At 41.0% G+C, this 21,653-nt stretch overlaps 1 protein-coding gene across 1 annotated transcript in view; it reads right to left on the bottom strand.

The window, feature by feature from the left end:
• Positions 1–21,653, bottom strand: part of PPM1L (protein phosphatase, Mg2+/Mn2+ dependent 1L) — a 376,266-nt gene that overhangs the window by 84,915 nt on the left and 269,698 nt on the right. The window contains exon 2 of the mRNA XM_089675445.1: positions 18,647–18,821. Within this exon, the coding sequence (XP_089531571.1) occupies positions 18,647–18,821 (175 nt within the window). The remainder of the gene's footprint in view (positions 1–18,646; positions 18,822–21,653) is intronic.

The raw sequence follows: 21,653 nt of genomic DNA on the forward strand, positions 1-21,653 counted from the left end.
AATAGATCCTCCTTCCCCTCCCCAGCGACATTAGATTTTCAAGCAGCTAACATCAATGAACCCCCAAGCACACCCCAGCATCCCTTGCCATTAAATACATTCAGTGCATTCCCGCTGAAAAAAAAACCCTGGTCATAACTAAATAGTTAAATGGGTTATATGGTCACAGCATACACTTTCATTTTTATAACATCAGCATTGTAATAATATAATTGTAATACAAACAATAGTTATATTTGACAATCAAATATAAGCCTACTTAAAAAACTCCTTTCATGTTGTGAGTTCAGCCTGTCTGCTGGCCATCTCTTTCCACTTCCTGGACTCCCTGCATGCTGTGCAGTTTCCCCTTTGCTGTTCACTTTCAATTTCTAAGGACTTCATATGCCATGGTACCTTGTACATGCAAGCAGTGATTTCTGTACTGCCGCCACCTCCTGAAACTCCTCCTCGCAGCACCTCTGTAGTTCAGAAGGCAGGTTCTGGGAAATGTGTGACACAACAGTGCTTAACCACAGGGCATAGTGTATACGTGTCACATAAAGAAAACATGTTGGGATCTTCACAAAGTACATTTACAGACTTCAAGACTGTTCAGTGTAATAGGAGTCAGCTAGAAATAACTGAAATACAATGTGGAAATGAATGTATGACTTACTGCAGCAGCTTTCTCTTAGAGCCTGATCACATGCATTCATACATGCATTTTTATGCCTTGACATGCACTGCGTTAAAGTGGTTGTAAACCCTCACATATATCTATTGAAGTGAATGGCCTCAGGTGATAAACAGAAATGAAACAAGTCCTCGTACATAAGTTGTACTCGTTTATCTGTTCCAAGCCTAGAATTTATACAGTTTGTCTGAGCTGTCAGAAAAAGGGGGCGGGGAGCTGACGTTAGACTCTGCAGAGCTCAGTGAGGAGAGCTCTGAAATCTGATTGGAGGTAAGAGACCCCTTCCTTCACACAGCTCACAGGAACAGAACTGAGGCTGTCAATCAGATGGAGCCCTCTCCTCTGTCACCTTCTTTCTTTTGGTGTATGGAAAACGTGTTACAAGTGATTCATGCTGATAGCAGAGGAACTCTTAAATGAAACAAGTACACACTATAGAGGGATATGCTTTCTTCATATTCCATGTCTTAGGTTTACTACTACTTTAAGGCAATACATCTGCAGCATTTTCAGCAAAGCAGCACATCACAATGATGCACGTGTTGTGGTGCATTATAATGCCGGTGTATTGGAGGTTACTGCTTTCTAAGTGAATAGTAATGCAATGCAATAATACTTCCACTCAAAATACTAACAATAATTTACAAAGCCATCCACAACTTGGCCCCCAGCTATATCACTAACCTTGTCTCAAAATACCAACATAATCGTTCTCTTCATTCTTCCCTCTTTAGTTCCCTTGTCACCTCCTCCCATGCTCATCTCCAGGACTTCTCAAGAAACACTCCCATCCTAGGAAACTCCCTACATCAATCTGTTCGATTATCTCTTACTCTGTCTGCTTTTAGACGATCCCTGAAAACCCTTCTCTTCAGAGAGGCCTATCCTGCCCCCACCAAACAAATGTACTTGTAGTTTCTCCATCTGCTCATCCCCCACAGTTCATTAAGTTTTGTATTTCTTGACCTTCCCTCTTAGATTGTAAGCTCTAATGATCAGGTTCCTCTGATTCCTAATGTACTGAATTGTATTTTAATTGAATTGTCTGCCCTTATTTTGTAAAGCGCTGTGTAAAATTCTGGTGCTATATAAATCCTGCATAATAAAAATAATAATGTACAATGCAGTAACAAGTTTGAAAACGGGCATTTTACTGCACGTTACTTCAACAAAGAAGTATAAAGTCAGTCTTAAGCCAGCCATACATGGCTTGAAATTCGACTTGTTCAGCAGGCCAAATTTTGATTCATGTATGATCACCCTCCTCCCCAACTCAGAACAACATGGGCTCCACCCCTTTGTGAAAATCATATGCCTAGATCAGTAGTCTTCAAACTGCTGCCCTTTGCTTGCCTTTATCTAGCCCTTGAGGCACTTTTCCTCCCACTGATACAAGACACTATTCCTCCCACTGACACCAACAATGGGGCATAATTCCTGCTACTGACATCAGCAATGGGGTCCATTGACACCAACAATGGGGCTCTATTTCTCCCACTGACACCAACAACAGGGCACTATTCCTCCCACTGACACCAACGATGAGGCACTCAAACTGACACCAACAGTAGGGCACTATTCCTCCCACTAACACCAGCAATGGGGCACTATTTCTCCCCCTAATACCAAAGATGCCCTGTTTACTCCCACTGACACCAGGACAATTTCAACTCCCACTGGCCACAGTCCAGCCCCCCTGAATTCTGAAGGACAGTAAACTGGCCCTTTGTTTAGAAAGTTTGGAGACCCCTGGCCTAGATGAATGATGTGCATAGCCTCGCTGGGCCACCTGGGATATGCACATCACATATCTTAGGTGGCCTTGAGTCTTCCATTCTGCTATGATGAGGGGGCGGACCTAGTGGCGTGTCCTTGAGAGGCCCCGCTTGCTGAATCCGGGGGGCTTCTCAATGAAGGATGGTGGTGCCAGACTGAGCTGTGACTGCTCACAGAAGGTTGTCAGCGAGACAACACTGGATTTGGTGGCTGGGTGAGTATCCATACTGTGCCTACAACACCACCTGGTAAGCAGAGGTATACTTAAAAAAGAAAGGGGGGGCGGGGTAAGCTGAAGTTCCTTTTTAAATAAAAAAATGTGAAACCTGACTCTAAATTAATGAAGTTCATTCATCAAACATGGTGAAATATAGGGATAGTGAAGAGTATAGGTATACTGCAAGTTATCTATTTACTTTTCTGGCAGCCTAGAAAATAGTCTGAAGTCTTGGCTGTGGCTCTCTGAAATGAAAAAAGGCAAGACGGAGAGCCAGGAAAATGTGTCTAGGTGACATTTCATTTTCTCTATTCAACAGCATTCTAAGATGTTCCATATGTCATTTTCAAATGCAGAGAGAAATTTAGCTCATATAAGAGAGCAGGAAGGAACTGCAGACAGTCTGCCAAGGATTTCTATTGCTCTAACTGGTATAAGCTGTCTAAAGCCTTGAAAAAAATCAATCGCACATAAACTGCTTTTTATGTTCTATCAATATTCACATAATTATATTGAGCTTTTTTTGATCTGCAATCCTTTCTAATGCACAGAAAAACAAATTCAGTACTTACATGTCTCTTTGTAGTACAGAGACTAATAAAACTGAGCTTAAGCAAAGCAATTCTGTTAAATGAAAGATCCCACAGTCACTGATCCTCTCTAGTGTATGTATAAAACATTTCTGACTCATACTGAAAGAGGTGAAAATGAATAAAGAAGGTGTCTAGGAACATTAGGGGTGATTTATGAAAACTGGAGGAGAGGAAAATGTCTGTGCTATCCATTGCAACCAATACAATTTTAGCTACTATTTTTGTCCTGCAGATTAAAGTATGAAAGTAGGGGTGAATGGTATACTGAATGGTATATAGTGAGGAATGGATCTCCAGACACACACTCAACATTGGATGTAGCTGTTGGGGGATAAGGATCTGAAAATGTATTTCCTAAACTTTTGAGGTGCTTGGAGCCGTATTATTGCACTTGTGACAAAAACAACTGTCCATGATCCTTTTTTTTTAATTTGGACTAACATTTAAATCAGGAAAAAAGTTTGGGGTGTTTCCTTCTTGGTCAAAAGCTAAGCAGTACTGATCTGACACAGACAGTTTTAGTAAAGTTTAAAGCGGAACTATTGATTTAAAGGTTTCAATAAACAGTTACATTACCGACTTACCAGGAATGCTAACTGTCACATTTTCTTGTGCTCGCAATCAAACTGTCAAACCATCAAATGGCTGGCGTCATAACTGATCACATGTGCTGCATCATGGCAGAGGCTAAGATCGCAGCTTCCTTGGCCGTAAAGGATAGGAGGGTTCAGTTCCACTTTAAGACAGTTACATACATATGCATACACAGCACTGGTAATACAACTGGTATAGTTGTTAAGATAAGGAAAGAAGTAGGCTATGGAATGGGAGTGGGTGGGGGGATAAGAGTCAGAGATGAGAATGGTCATAAAACTGTTGGATAGTGATTTTGAAAATTAAGGTTTACATATAGTCTGTTATCCTTTGTGTCAAATAGAATTATTTTTCATAGTTTTCCTTTCCTGAATAGTTTTGGTGTCTGTTCACACCTGAATATGGTGCAGGAAACCTGAATTCCGTGCGCATTTCCAGCACCACTTTCAAAATATATTACATTTGCGATCTGCAGCGGATATCAATGCAATGTAACAACACCCCAAATGCAGGTTGCAAACGCAGCAGTGTTTTTTAAAGCAGTGTATGTACTACTTTTGGTGTGGTTCAGTACGATTTCAGCCCATTCAAATGAATAGGCTGAAAACACACTGTACTCAAATCACACAGGAATCGCACAGGAATGTGAGAACATTTCTCTGCTATTTCTGGTGTGAACTGGCACTCAAAGTTCCCTGAAGAAGAACAAAACATTCATGTCTTCCATACTGTGATCTGGTTGTGAGAAATGATATCCTACAAGTTTGCAGTAATCACGTTCCTTATATTGTTTTAAATGTTAGTGCAAATAAAAAATAGTATCAGGATCAGTACTCTGCTCTTTTTGTTGCATTATTATAGCTAGAGATGAGCGAATCGAACCTGGCAAAGTGGAATTCGTTTCGAATATCAGGAAAAATTAGATTCGCATCGAATCCGAATTTTAGCAAACTTCGGGTGCACGAATCAAATTTTTCCCGATCAGCCGGCAAAAGTGTCACTGCAGAGAGCTCCGCTATTTCTGACAGTTCTGACAGTTCATTTACAGCGGTTGAAACATTGTATCTATTTGTTTCCATTTAGGATACAGATGTTTTTATTCGGAAATAAATAGATACAATGTTTCAACCGCTGTAAATGTGAAGGAACTGTCAGAGAACTGTCAGAAATAGCGGAGCTCTCTGCAGATACACTTTTTGCTGTACTGGAATTCTTCTTCTTTTCATTCTTCTTCTTCTTTTCATTCTTCTTCTTCTTTTCATTCTTCTTTTCATTCTTCTTCTTCTTCTTTTCATTCTTCTTCTTCTTCTTTTCATTCTTCTTTTCATTCTTCTTCTTCTTCTTTTCATTCTTCTTCTTCTTCTTTTCATTCTTCTTTTCATTCTTCTTCTTCTTCTTTTCATTCTTCTTTTCATTCTTCTTTTCATTCTTTTTTTCATTCTTCTTTTCATTCTTCTTCTTCTTCTTTTCATTCTTCTTCTTCTTCTTTTCATTCTTCTTCTTCTTCTTTTCATTCTTCTTCTTCTTCTTTTCATTCTTCTTCTTTTGTGGAGTTTGCTAAAAAAATGTGGATATAACATGTGGAGTTTGCTAAAAAAATGTGGATATAACAGTGGAACTCGGAATCATCAAGTTTTCAAATCACAAACTTGCAGAAGCAGAAATAAGAGTCCTCTGCAAAGGTCTTACACTTTACTCAACCACCTTATTGGATCCCATACAAATATTATCAGATGTGGAGGAAATCTTCAGGAGACTGAGAATCAAGGAATATTTCCACAGAAGCAAAACAATCCCATGACAATGAAAGGTGAAAGAAGAAGAAGCAGCAATTTCTCAACCTCAGCAGGGCATAGCCCTAAGCTGGACACTTGGGCTTACCGTACAGTGACTGAAATTCGTCTGGTTTAACAAGGACCAGCTGAATTATGATCAGTGCCTGGCCCTGATTGTTGTTTGGTCAATACTGTAAAAGGGACACACTGGAAACCTTTTGTTCATCAGTCAAAGTCAGAATACACTGTCCCGAAAGCAGGCATTCTTCCATCCACCTCATTTGTGTGGATGAAAGAATCTGTGAGTTAAATGGAAAAAATATTAACTGTCTATAGTTATCTTTATATTAACAACTTCGGACTGCAAATCCCTGTATAGCAAAAGGTTATACAGGAGTTATACAACAATCAGGCATTAAACCAGCAGATAAAGGGGAAGCAGTTGTTGGGATTGATACAAACACATATATACAAGAGGGCAAGAGGCAGCTGATACTAAAACCTGGATTATTATTCAATCCAAGATTTTACCCAACAACTAAAAGGTCTTAATAAAAACTACTAACCCACCTACATTCAGAACGTAACAGTTCAATTCCAGATAATCCAGAAATTGGGAAGTTCTAAATGTTGCCTAAGACCCATAAACCACGAAATCCAGCCAGGCGCATCATAACAGTTATGAATACACTCAAATTTCAGGTCTTGTAGATAAAGTTTTAAAACCATCAGGAATACTAATAGTTTTCTGCAAGATACAACTTTGCAATATACAGTAAAGCAATGACCACCAAATACACTTCTAGTGACTATTACTGTAGACTCTCTGTACAGCAGCAACCCTCACGAGGATGGGATTGCTGCACGTCACAGATTCTTATTATCCTCACCAAAACACAAGTACAGCACTAAGGATGTTACACAGCTCATTGCATTCATTCCTTTACACTATTTCACTTTGGATAATGACATTTATGTTCAGTGTATGGGTACTGCTATGGGATGTAAAATGCCACCCCAATATGTTGACTTTTTTAAGGCAGACCTGGAGGATAAATTCCTTAAAGCTGAAGTTTAGGTTCTAAGCCAACCGGCTGCCCTGTTGTATTGTGAATACAGGAGGTTGCTCAATCGACATGGGTATATTCCAAAGAACACTCTATATTCTCTAAATTAATGCAAAGTGTTCTCTGATTGAAAGAGGTGGAGATTGTAATGTCACTGCCCCACTTCGTCCAATCACAGAGCGCTTTGCAATAATTCGAAGTGTTCTCTGAATGTCGCCTATGTTAAGTAAAGCCGACCACAGATAATGTGATTTTCTTTCCTGATTCCTCCATCAACATAGTTAGTGCTGATGAGGAAATCCCCCCCATGGAGCTATTGTGCTCTCCTGACAGGGGAGCTGTCCTTGCCGGAAGAACACAGTGATTATTGCTAGCGGCTATAGCCACTTGCAATAATCACATGAAAAATCCAACAGGCTGGTTGTACTCAAATTGTACAACATCAAATTATTAAATTGGATACAATCCACCAACCCATAGATGGTTAGAATCTTGGCCAGTCCTTGCTGAACTGGCTGAGAGTTGAACTGTCTATGGCTGCCTTAATCAACTTCCTCTGTTTACAATGCAGCAGGACAGCCACTGACCCAGAAGCTAGTGGAGATCACTGCAGTAGCATTTATATATACAGTATATATCAGGGGCGGACTGACAACTCATGGGGCCACCGGGTAACAGGGGATCATGGGGCCCCTGTGTCCTTGCCCAAACTCAATAAAGCCTATGAAAAAGGTACCAGGGGCATCTCATGGGGCCCCCTACTGACCCCGGGCCCTCGGGCAGTGCCCGAGTTTCCAAATGGTCAGTCTGCCCCTGGTGTGTATATATATATATATATATATATATATATATATATAGTATTGCTATATTGAGGATATTTTCAGCATATTTACTTAAGGTGTAGAAAATATAAACATTTCACTCATTGCTTACTACATTCCACCAGTCAATTGAAAAACAATTTGACTTATTAAGACACTGCAATATTTATCATGGATGACAATCGGCAAACCTCAATATACAGGAAACCCACTGATGAATGCAACGATCTCCACAGCTGCAGCTTTCACCCCCAACACACCAAAGGATCCATCATACACAGCCAGGCCACTAGATACCACACATATACTCTGATCAAGACGACAGAAATAAGCATCTTAAAATACTAGCACAATCCTTTCATAAGAAAGATTCCAAGAACAAAACCAGCCGTACTAGCATAAACATTACCTTGAAAACCCAAGGAGCAAACCTACAATAAAAAGAGAAAAAAATAACTTTGTACCAGATACAATCCAGCCCTAGATGGGATAAGAAAGATAATCAATGAGCTGCAACCCATCATAACAGTATATGAACCTTTGAAAGAAAGATTCCAATAATCATCAACGCTGGCCTTTAGGTATCCACCTAACCTCAGACATAAATTAATCAGCAGGAAACTCTATTCTGCTTACAGGGACGCAAACAAAGGAACCAAAGCTTGCAATAGCAAGTGCTGCAAACTGTCAATCTATTAAATAGTTAAATACATGCAAAAAGAATCTTCAATATCACAGGACAATACAGTTATACCTCAAGTAATCAATTTACACAGACACACCATAAAAGAATATAAGGAAGATGATTACTATACACTTGTAAAACATCATTTCTCACAACCAGACCACTGTATGAGAGACATGAATGTTTTGGTTCTTAAAGGGAACTTTAAAACTACTCAGGTAAGAAAAAACTGGAACTACAAATGCTAATTCTATTTGACACAAGAGATGATGTACTAAATGTTGACCTCGGTTTTCTAAATCACCATCCAACAGTGTAATGACCATCCTCATTTCTTTGAGTCTTAAGCTGGCCATAGACGGAACAATTTTCTTTCCTGCAACCACAGGGTGCGACAAAGAAAATCGCTTGATTGCACTATCAACATGGCAATTATGTTTTCCCAGCGGGGGGGGGGGGGGGGGGGGGGAGCTGGGAGCCCGGAAAACACAGTGATTACTGCTAGCGGCTATCATTAATCGCATGTAAAATCGTACAGGCTGGTTGTACCCAAGCTGATTGATCAATCCACTTGGGTACATTTTCTTGTTCAAACAATTTTTATTAATAGTAAACCAGAGTAACATAAACTGGGAGACATTACCATTATACATTGGACATTGTAGTGATAGCAAAACAGAAGAAGTGAAAATCACGGTACAAATGTCTATATATTTCCGAGAAAAACAGGTAGTTAAGAATGTATGACAAATAACGTTATATCTTTGGTCAATCAGGGTAATGGCTCACAAGGGCATTAAAGAGAGAGGGAAGTTTAGAGGGGGGTCAAACAGGGGAAGGGGGGCAGGGGAGAAGGAATAGCAACAATGACTCCATGAACTTTATCGAGTGTACGACAGCCCCTATGAGCTATGTATGAAGGGCTATTAACAATACCCAAGGGGCATAGCACACAAATCAAGGGAGGAGGAGTGATTCGTCAAAGTTAGGTGGAAGGAAGCGCTCTACCCAGGGAGTCCATATGCACAAGAATTTAGGGATCGTGTCAAGAATTGTGGCTTCCACCTTTGCATGTATCATGGCTTGTGTTAATTTGGTTTTGACAGCCGCAACACTTAGAGTGGGGGATTTCCAGGATTTCACTATAACCTGCTTAGCCGCCGTCGTGACTTGCATAAGGAGCTTGAATTGCGAATTGGAGATGCCATGGGGGCGTTGATTGAGTAGGGCAGTTGTTGGATCAGGTCGTAGAGTGATAGTACTGAGTGTGGATAGTATGGTGAAAATTTCAGCCCAAAAGATTTGGGCTACTGGGCAGTCCCACCAAATGTGATAATGTGTTCCTGGGTCCGCACAACCTCTGAAGCAGTTGGGTGAATAGCTAGGGGTAAATTTTGCAATTCTCTCCAGGACTAAGTACCAGCGAGTTAAGACTTTATAGTTCGTTTCTAATGCTATGATGTTCTGCGAAGATGATTTTGTATTGGCCCAAATGTGGTCCCAATCTGATGAGTCGAGTCCCTTACCTAAATCCTTTTCCCACCTATGGGTGTAGGGAGGGGGGGGGCGCAGTAACCGAAGTAGTGAAGAGTGAGTATAGGCATGAAATAAGACCACGTCTGTGAGGGTCTTTACAACACGCCCGTTCAAAGAAAGACATGGCATCTGGTTGATTGGTTACTGTTGCGTAAGGGGCGTAGAAATGTTGTAGTTGTAAGTATCTGAATATCTCAGAAGCTGGAAGACTATGCGTTTCCCGCAGCGAGGCAAAGGATTTAAACTTATTCCTCACTTGGGTACATTTTGCCTGCCCATACATGGTTTGAATCTCAGCTGGTCCCCACTGAATCGGCACAGATGCTAACTGTCTATGGCTGGCTTTACTCTCTCCCACCCCCACCCCAACACACTTTTCTATTTCACAGTCTACTCCTTTCCTTATCTTAATAACTATCCCAGTTTAATTACCAACATTATTTATGTGTGTTTTTCTCACACTGTCCTACATTTTGATAAAACTATGTGTACTACTAGAACTGAGAAGGGAACACCATGGAAGCTTGTCCTGAATTTTTTTTGTTAGTGCAAATAAAAAAGTATCATGGACAGTAGTCAGCTTTGTTTTTCAAAATAATCAAATTATCGGTTCTTTCACATTCTGACACTGTGACCATAGCAGGAATAAGGGATCAAAAAATGTATGTAAAACCAGCAAATACTCTAATCTAGAAAATTATTTGGCCTTGCAATCAGATACAGCTAAAGAAACAGACTTGCACTGTTTAAAAATCCTGTATTACAAATGATATATAGTAATAAAATAAATAATTTCATTGAAGTGATTTGCGCACACAGGACTATCAAGTTTTATCATCCTTGATTAACACTTCTCAGTTTTGAACTTCCAGCAGCAGGAAATTAATCTGTCATTGCTGTTTTTCAGATCTAACTCGAACTGAATAATTATTTTGCAAGCATTCCAAAATTTATTGTAATCTTTAAATTCATTTATTAGTATTCTTATTACAGACTTTGTATTGATTAGATATCGTAACAGACTCTGAAGATCTACCGTCTCTTTACATTCACAAATGTTTTAGTGCCATAGACTTGACTTTTGAACATGCATTTATTGCCTCTTAATGACTTAGAAATTCAGATTATTTTACTCCACTATCTACTGTCTGCAGGTAAACCTCTTGAACATTTTTGTCTCTGTCTCAATCCACCATCCACCTGGAAGGAAGCTGGTTCAGCAACCTCAGAGAAAGTTTAGTATACCAAAGTTTATCAAACATTTTTTGGCATGGAGAGTGAATTAGAACAAAACTTTCTTTTTTTTTTATTGCTGTGTCCCCGTTAGATTGATTCACCCTCTCTATTTGTCCTGTTTACCATTGTCACCAGGAGTGAAAGTGAAATATTGAGTTGCCACCAGAATAGGAATAGATGATAAAAAATGTTCTAATTGGAACAGTTCTTTTGGTGACACCTGGTATTCTATCGCTTTGGAGGGATATCCTCTCACTTCCTGTTTTAGCTATGCAACAGGAAGTAAAAAGAATTCTCCCCAATGGCAAATGGCAAAAAAGATGGTAAAAAAATTACTAGGATTTTAAACCCTCCCTTACTCTATCCAGTATGAAAAACGGTTTACTTAAACAAACGGGATAGATGCATGAAGTTTAGCTTCAGCCCACCAACTCCCACATTACTTCTCAGCCTGGAGTTCTTCTTTTGACCAGACCAGCTTAAAGTGGAATCAAAAGATATCTAAAGCTAAATCTACTCTCACTCCATTCTAAAGCTATTCTATCTAACCTTGTAAAAGAAAGATCCCTATATTTACCTATTTTGAAGCAGCTCCGGTCTGGTCCCAGGCTGGACAGTGTGCAGCGGTTTGTGTGTGCAGGAGGGGCAGCTGACACCCCACAGTACGTCTATGGGTGATATAATTTCCCAGCCACTGTCAGCTATCTCCTGCACACAGAAACTGTCACTGGAGACAAACCTGAGCAGCTTCAGAATAGGTAGGTATATGTATCTTTTTTTTTTACAGGGTTAAATAGAATAGCTATGGTTAGCTATTGACTGGTAATTCTACTTTAATTGACCCAGATCTTATCCTATGAAACTTAAGTACAGTATTTCAGGGGTTCAACATTTTTTCAAACTTTACCATTTGAAAATGTTAAATTTCCAAACTTTACTGCAACATATACTCAAACTTTTACTGGCCTAAAGCATATAGTGGCTTATGTGGCTTTCTTTAACTCCTCTATTCAGTGTGTTTCTCTTCAATGTGATCATAAAATTGTCACCTGAACACTAAAGACGATGTATAAGAGCCGTGAGAATTTTATATTGTGCAGTATAAAGAGTAGTCAGCATGGGATCTCCGAAGGAAACGAAAAGCAGACATCAGAGTAAGACTGCTCTATTCATCTAGCTTATATGCTCATCTTTCATTGCATACATTACTAGTTTTTATGCTGTTTTGTTCTTCTTGATTTGTATTAATCTCATCTGTCTGTTCTGATTGTGTATATTTGTTGAGTGTCAGATAAAATGCCCATGGAGGATGAAGTTATCCTCAGAGTGATGTCTTTGTATCTTCTGCCCGACATTAAATATGCAATATTCTTATATGTTAGAAACTTCTGAGGAAGACATGGACTTTTGATATGTCCTAATGCCCCTGTGGAATAGAACTTTGCCAGAGACATCCTCACTGCAATTTCACTGACTGCCAAAGAGTTCCACACAATTCTCCTGCTAATGAGAAGCAACTTTCTCAGAATGGAAAAAGGAAATTGTATTTGCTGCACCATTCCAGCTCAAATTGTTTTCTGTTTTTGTTGACTATAGTTTGGAGATACAACTCCCCCGAGAGTAGTGAATCCTCTCCAACCTCCAACATTTATTTCTGAAAATACTTCCAAATACTTAAGTAAACCTACATGGTGTTAACATATGAGCTATATAAAAATTAAACAAACAGAACTGTCACTTATTGACACATGTTCTTAAATTTCCATATATCTGCAGGGGATTTCTTAAGGTTTGCACTTACAAGTTCCAGATTCAGCCCTGATTGAATCAACTGGGTATTACATCACTAGTGGACCTAGTAGCAACTAATACGGCACACTCCCGGAGTGACTCTATTGTATTGATGTTACCTGGAGGAAAGGGAATGAGTGCACTGTACTTGTAAATGGATGTTGTAGTGCATATCCATTCTGAAATGTCAACAAGCAAACTGTTTACTTGGCTTCCCCGAGTATATGTCCAATTTTGCAGATGCCCCAAAACTCTATTTTTTTATAATTTGGAGAGTTTGGGAATGTGTTGAAGAACAAGTCCTAAAGATCTTAATTTTAAACTTAGTCTTAAAGAACAAGTACAATATATATATACACAGTTAGGTTCATATATATTTGGACATAGTCACAATTTTAGATTTCTTTCAGGTATTTACCAAAACATAGTCAAGCTATAGTTATATAATGGATATGGGCAGAAAGTGCACAATCTCAGGTTTAATGTGAGGGTATGTACATCCAAATTGGAGGAAGGGTTTAGGAATTACAACTCTTAAGATTAGCCACCCCCTCCTTTTTCAAGGGAACGAAAGTAATTGGACAAATGAATATAATCATAAATAAAATGTTTCTTTTTAATATTTTGTTGAGAATCCTTTACGGGCAATGACTGCCTGAAGTCTGGAACCCATGGACATTACCAAAGACTGGGTTTCCTCCTTTCTGATGCTTTATAGGCTCTAACTGCAGTTGTCTTCAGTTGTTCTTTGTTTGTGGGTCTTTCTGCCTTTAGTTTTGCCTTCAACAAGTGAAATGCATGCTCAATTGGGTTGAGATCTGGTGACTGACTCGGCCATTGCAGAATATTCCACTTCTTTTCCTTCTTTTCCTGGGTTGCTTTTGCAGTGTGTTTTGTATCATTGTCCATCTGTACTATGAAGCGCCGTCCAATCAACTTTGCAGCATTTGGCTGAATCAGGGTTGACAATATATCTCTAAACACTGCAGAATTCATCCGGCTGCTTCTGTCTTCTGTCACATCATCAATAAACACCAATTACCCAGTGCCACTGGAAGCCATACATGCTAATGTCATCACCATGTTTTACAGACGACGTTATGTGCTTTGGATCATGAGCTGTTTCAAGCCTTCTCTACACTTTTTTTTCCAGTCATTCTGGTACAGATGAATCTTAGTTTCATCAATCCAAAGAATGCCTTTCCAAAATTGGTCTGGCTTTTTTAGATGTTTTTTGGCAAAGTCTAATCTGGCTTTTCTATTCTTCAGGCTTATGAATGGTTTGTACCTTGTGGTGAACCCTCTGTATTTGATCTTGTGAATTCTTCTCTTGATTGTAGACTTTGACAATGATACGCCCACCTCCTGGAGAGTGTCTTTCACTTGTCTTGATGTTGTGAATGGGTTTTTCTTTACCATAGAGAGGATCCTGCGATCTTTCACCCCTGTTGTCTTCCATGCCTTTTTGTGTTGCTGAGGTCACCCATACCATACTGTTGATTTGGCCACTCCTAATGTTGCTGCTATCTCTCTGATGGATTTGTTTAGTTTTTGAAGCCTTATAATGGCCTGTTTCACTTGCATGGACAGCTCATTTGGAAGCATGATGTAGGTTCACAGTAATAGACTCCAAATGCAAATACCACACTTAGAATCAACTTCAGATCTTTTACCTGCTTAATTGATGAAGAAATAACGAAGGAGTAGCCCACACCTGGCCATGAAACAGCTTTTGATTCAATTGTCCAATTACTTTTGGTCCCTTGAAAAAGGGGGGATGGCTACTCTTAAGAGTTGTAATTCCTAAACCCTTCCTCCAATTTGGATGTAAATACCCTCAAATTGCACTTTCTGCCAATATCCATTATATAACTATAGCCTGAATACATTTTGGTAAATACCTGGAAAAAATTGTGCCTGTGTCCAAATATATATGGACCTAACTGTGTAAATATATATATATATATATATTTATTTATACATATACACATATATATATATTCTATATTTCCAAAAGTATTGGGACACCCCTCCAAATCATTGAATTCAGGTGTTCCAATCACCTCCATGGCCACAGGTATATAAAATCAAGCCGTTAGGCATGTAGACTGCTTCTACAAATATTTGTGAAAAAATGGGTCGCTCTCAGGAGCTGAATGAATTCAAGTGTGGTACCGTGATAGGTTGCCACCTGTTCAGTAAGTGCATTTGTGAAGTTTCCTTGCTACTAAATATTCCACGGTCAACTGTTATTGGTATTATCATAAAGTGGAAGCAACTGGGAACAACAGCAACTCAGCCATGAAGTGGTAAGCCACATAAAATAACAGTGTCAGGGTCAGTGCATGCTAAAGCACACAGTGCGCAAAAGTTGCCAACTGTCTGCAAAATCAATAACTAAAGATCTCCAAACTTTGTGTGGCCTTCACATTAGCACAACAACAGTGCATAGAGAGCTTCATGGAATGGGTTTCCATGGCCAAGCAGCTGCAACCAAGCCTTACATCACCAAGTGCAATGCAAAGCATTGGATTCAGTGGTGTAAAGTACACCGCCACTGGACTCTAGAGCAGTGGAGATGTGTTCTCTGAAGTGATTAATCATGGTTCTCTGTCTGGCAATCTGATGGATGTTGGGGTTGGCCTGTTAGTTCCAGTAAAGAGAAACCTTAAGGTGTCAGCATACAAAGACATTTTGGACAATTTCATGCTCCCAACTTTGTGGGAACAGTTTGGGGATGGCCCTTCCCTGTTCCAACATGACTGCACACCAGTGCACAAAGCAAGGTCCATAAAGACATGGATGAGCGAGTTTGGGGTGGAGGAACTTGACTGTCCTGACCTCAACCCGATAGATCACCTTTGGGATGACTTAGAGCGGAGACTGCAAGTCAGGCCTTCTTATGTGACATCAGTGCCTGACCTCACAAATGCACTTCTGGAAGAATGGTCAAACATTCCCATAGACACTCCTAATCCTTGTGGACAGCATTCCCAGAAGAGTTGGGCCAACTCAGTTAATGAACCCTATGGACTAAGACTGGGATGCCATTAAATTTCATGTGTGTGTGTAGGCAGGCATCCCAATACTTTTGCCAATATAGTGTGTATATATACATATATATATATATATATACAGTATATATATACAGAGAGAGAGAGAGAGAGAGAGAAAACTAGAGTGAGTCCTCAGTGGCTCAATGGGTTCACTCTACCTTTGCTTAACTGTTGAGATAACATATAAACTACACAGGGATGCATATCAGCCAGACAGGAGTGCACTCTTTCAAGAAGTCAGCAAACCCAAAGACTTACATTATAAGAAGGAACAGTAAGGTGAAGCAGAGCAAGAAGTAGAGCCTGTGCATGCAATCAACAAATATGGCTGCTCCTGTGTACATACTGTCAATAATTTACACAATATAAACACACTAGCTTTCTAACATGTTGCAATGGGAACCCATATGTGCAGTGGATAAATGCCCACACGCCACACATATGCGTTGCTGGACGGGCAATGTTTATGTGCTGGGAGCACGCTCTGGCTCTCGGTCCTAAAAAACATCGATAGCCAGCAGGACCGGATTCCAATCATATGACCACTGTGCGTCAGCAACCAGCAGCTGGTCAAGACCAGCCCCGGGAGTCAGACCTATGAAGTATGTAGACTAGCCTCAGCATTGCTCTAGCCACACTCTCTTATGCGTTTTCCCCCGCCAATCAGGGCTTGGTTACAGAGGCTACCGACTGATGGGCAGGCAAAACGCATCAGCGGGTGTGGCTAGAAGAGTGCTGAGGCCACTCTACATACTTCATAGGTTTGACTCCCAGGGCTGGTTTTGAGTGGCGTCTGTTTGTTCACTTGAGATACTGGAATATCTTCAGGATGCTGCTTCCTTCGTTTCCTCCTGCTTGCAGGATGGCTTTATCTCATTTCCAGGTTCTGAGCGGCACCATTAAGCCTCACTTATGGTCCAGCAACCAGCAGCTAACACACATTACAGGATATACAGTATATAAAATTAGATTCAATTATATTCCTATATGTTTATGTAAGCAGATACAGTATGTTGGGGGAATGATTTATCAGAAAAAAACGTTTCAGGTATATTATACAACAGGGCTTAAAATTTCAAGTCCTGAGCTACTAGCCAGGCATTAAGAGTTACTCGCCACCAACAAACACACACAAACAGAGACACCTGTACACACACACAGACATGTATATATACACATACACACACAGAGACACATGTACAAAAATGCACAAAGTCACATGTACACACACACACATACAGACACGTGTATACACACACACAGGCACATACATACACGCATACACACAGATACATGTACATACACACAGACATGTACATATACACATACACACACAGAGACACATGTACACAAACGCACAAAGTCACATGTACACACACACACACATACAGACACATGTATACACACACACAGGCACATACATACACGCATACACACAGATACATGTACATACAAAGAAATACACACGCACAGACACATGTACACACACACACAGACACATGTACATACATACACAGACACATGTATATCATTGGTGTCAGTGTGTGTGTGGGGGGGGAAATAGTGCCCCATCATTGGTGTCAGTGGGGGGGGGGAATAGTGCCCCATCATTGGTGTCAGTGGAGGGGGGAATAGTGTCCCATCATTGGTGTCAGTGGGGGGGGGGATAGTGTCCCATCATTGGTGTCAGTGGGGGGAGGAATAGTGCCCCATTGTTGGTGTCAGTGGGGGGAGGAATAGTGCCCCATCGTTGGTGTCAGTGGGGGGAGGAATAGTTCCCCATCGTTGGTGTCAGTGGGGGGGATATAGTGCCCCATCATTGGTGTTAGTGGGAGGAATAGTGTCCCATCATTGGTATCAGTGACACCAATGATGGGGCACTATTCCTCCCACTGGCATCAATGACACTTACCTTGCTGACCCCTGCTCCAGCCTGGGCTCACTCCCTTCCTCTCCCATCCACAGGCAGCATACCTGGCTGCAGCAGCAGCACCATCTGCACGACACAAACACTTACCGGTCAGCTGTCTTCCTTCTCTTCACTTGCAGTTCTCCTCTTCACTTGCGCCGGCTGCTCCCTCACTTCTTTGATCTTTGCACTGCTGCTCGGCTCCTCCTCTCCAAGCTCCGCCTCCTCGCTGGTGATTGGCCGCGTGTGTGTCTTTCCTGAGCTACAGTTCCGGTGGACAACCAGCGGCAAGGAGGCGGAGCTTGCAGAGGGAGGGACAAGCTGCCATAGGCTGTTGAGGGATCCCGGGGGTGTGGCAAGATGACAAGGGCGGCATGTCATCCCGCCCACACATCGCGATATAGGGAAATGAAGACACCGGACCCGTTGACAACCTCCCTACCCCTCCTCCAGAAGCCCCTCGTGGATCGGATCGACGTGGGAATGGGAGATGGAGTCGCAGACCCAGGTAAGACACAGCAGCCCACCCCTGTACTAAGTGTCCCTTCCGTTGAAAAGAGGGGGGGCGGCGTTGCCGCTGCACCGCCCCCCTAAAAAGTGACGCCCTAGGCAAACGCCTTGTATACCTCGGGGCAGCAGGCGAGTGGAAATTTCAAGGCCTGTTATACAATATACATTGACAAAACATTTTATGCACTTCAGAGAAGTAAAACTTTCCATATGCGCATCAACATATGCTTAAAGGCAGATAAGCCATTTTTAGAACTGACATCACATCTTCTCCATATGCAGCACTTTACAATAAAACGATGTAATAAACTTTGGTATATATCACTGTCATGTAGTACAACATGTGAAAGACATGTTGGCTTTGACCAATATAAGCTAACGAGCAGGGACATAACAACACATACCTGCTTCATCGTAGGACCCTGAAAGTTTCTCAAGCAACTCTCGGTCTATTGCCAGAATCTGCTGTTCCAGGATTGTTTGGTAGGAGAGCACGCTGTTCTCTTTATCCCTTTCAAAATCCTGAAGATGTTGTTTTAGAACCTCAGGCAGATGGGTCTTTACGTATTCGGCTGCAGACTGCATAACAAAAAAACAAGTAATCATTTCTTTAATCCTAAACACTTTCAGATTTTTTTTCATGCATTTTTATATTTCACACATTTCAGAAAAGCCTCTAGCATCGTGAAGAACGTTTTACTGCTTATGGGAAAATAAAATTTAAAGCAAACAAACAAAATAAAACAGCATAAATATGCTACTTTATTAGGAAAACTATGCTATATGGAGATGTTTCGGATTTGCAGTAAGTTCACATAAATATAACTTAAATCTGGATTTCTCAACCAGGTACCCATGAAACCCTAGGAATCCTCCACAGGTTACTAGGGGTTCCTTGAGCAATGAGAGATTTCTGCTTTTCAGATGAGTAAGCACTGACACCAGTGGTCTTTTTAGCTATCTGTAAAAGCGTGATTCTTCCCAGTGACCACAAGTGTAAGGTGCATTCTTCCCACTGACCATCTCACTAATCTATCATGAGTTGTAGATATAGTAATTTTTAGTAGGGGTTTTGAGAGACTGGAAAGTTATTTCAAGGGTTCCTCCATGTTGAATAAGTAGAGAAAGGCTTCCTTAAATAATGCAACTTTATTTTGGATAAATTATTGTTTCAAGAGAGGGACCTTTCACACATCCACATGTTATTTTTTCAGACAAACCTGAATGGAAGCTCAATGTTGGCCTATTGGCCTTTCTCAGCCATTGTGCCCAGACACCCTTGGGTGCATCTTGAGGTTTCTTCAGAGGTGTCTTGGCAAAATGTGTAGAAATTGCCCAAAACTTGTATACAAGCCAGAGGGTGGAAAATTTTAGATAAATTATTGTTTCAAGAGAGGGACCTTTCACACATCCACATGTTATTTTTTCAGACAAACCTGAATGGAAGCTCAATGTTGGCCTATTGGCCTTTCTCAGCCATTGTGCCCAGACACCCTTGGGTGCATCTTGAGGTTTCTTCAGAGGTGTCTTGGCAAAATGTGTAGAAATTGCCCAAAACTTGTATACAAGCCAGAGGGTGGAAAAAGCCTACCTTTTAGTTACACAAAGCCACAGGTTTTCATTGTACACCATCACAACCTTCTAGCCACCAGCGTACTGACAACCAATGACATCATCAGTTGATAGGGAGGATGACAGCTGTCTGCGCAGCATCCTAGTATGACTCTCTCCTGCCCCTTTTCGTCAGTGCTGGGGTCATATTAGGTCAGTGATGGATAAAACTGAGGGAGAAGAGAAACACTGGAATACTACTCAGTACCAGTGTGCAAAAGTGTATTTACTTTGGAAGAATTCACCTCTAATATTGGGTGTACTGCATTATAGAATGCGGTGCCCTTTTAAAATTACGGACAGTCTTAAAGGAACCCCATTTTAGAATTATAAAGGGTGCCTGGGGAATTTCCATAATTTTAAAGGGTGTCTTCACTGAGAAAAGGTTGAGAAACACTTGTCTATAGGCAGGAGGACATAAATGGATGTGCTTCTGTTTATATCCAATCACCATTTAGGTCTAAAAGAAAAAAAAAAGTGTCCTTTTCCAGACATGATGGATTGGAGGTAAAAAGATGTATATGGATCATGTCCATTTACATCAGCCTAGAGGGTAGTGGGTCTGTTGATGCCCCCCCCGATTGGAACAGAATGCCACCCATCTGAAAGGTACCATGAGTATAACTATCATTTTTCTCTCTTGGTATTACATCAAACCAAATTCTAGCTGCTTTACATGAAATTTGGCTTACCTAAATACCTAGCTTTTGCCTTTTTTTCATTTGATTGCAGTAATAATAAGCTTAAGGGTAACAGAATTCCAGAATGTCTTCCTAGAACAGAAGGTGTTCCCATGTCTTGATCCATCACAAGTCCCAAAACAAGTTTTATTCTTTATTTTGTCATAGTGGGTAGAACCATGCAAATTGTTTCATTAAGCCCCTTGGCTGTCTGTACATCTAGAACTGCTGGTGTATACCACAGAATTAGCCTAAAATCGAGCCACTTGTTACAAACTGAATATAACTGTTTCATGCTTGTTGGCCATAATCAATACATGGAAAAAATGTCATCTCTGGTAACCTATTAGTGTATTATTTATCATTGGTTCACATGCCCTACTTCATAAAAACCATGGCTACCAAGTCTGCAAAATGCTTTATTAAGTTTGGAATTAAGGGCTTTAAAATGTTGGTCTTTACCTTTGCTATGCTCCAGCAGTTCTGGATGCACTTATTTAATAGACCATAAGATGGGCAATAGGGGAGGTTTATTCTTAGGGTTCACATAAAAGGGGAAATCCCCCCCCCCCCCTTATGCTGCAAGGCCCTGGGTTGAAGTACAATGTAAGGGGAATGCCTCCTTCTGGATTGAAGTCTGCTATATTTTTTTACTTGTTCATCTAATGGGAAATGAAGGGCAGTGGAGGGGGAATTGATATTGTTTTAGGTGCACATTAAGGCTACGTTCACACTAGCGTTGTGTGCAGGCGGCAGAAAGGCGTTTGGGAATTGTTTTTACCGCTTCCAAAACGCCTCGGACAATTCTGCACATTGCAGCACGTAGTGCTGTTCTAACGGAAGCGTTAGCGTAGCGGCAAAATGGACGCCTCTGGTCGAGTCAGGAGGCGTTGAAGCCTCCTATTCTAGTCTATGGTGCTGCTCCGCAAACGCCGGCGGTTGCGGGGCGTTTGCAGAGCGGTAACACCATTCAAACTTCATGATAGGTTGTTGTGGGGCGTTTTTAACGCTTGGCAAATGCCTAGCAACCGCCGCTGAACCGCGCATGCGGCGTTTGCGGAGCGTTTGCCGAGCGTTAAAAAACGCTACGCAAACGCCGGACTAACGCTTGCCAAACGCT

This window comes from Staurois parvus, unplaced genomic scaffold, assembly GCF_062004578.1.
Source record: "Staurois parvus isolate SC_StPar_1 unplaced genomic scaffold, SC_StPar_1.0 ptg000155l, whole genome shotgun sequence".
NCBI classification, from domain to species: Eukaryota; Metazoa; Chordata; class Amphibia; order Anura; family Ranidae; genus Staurois; species Staurois parvus.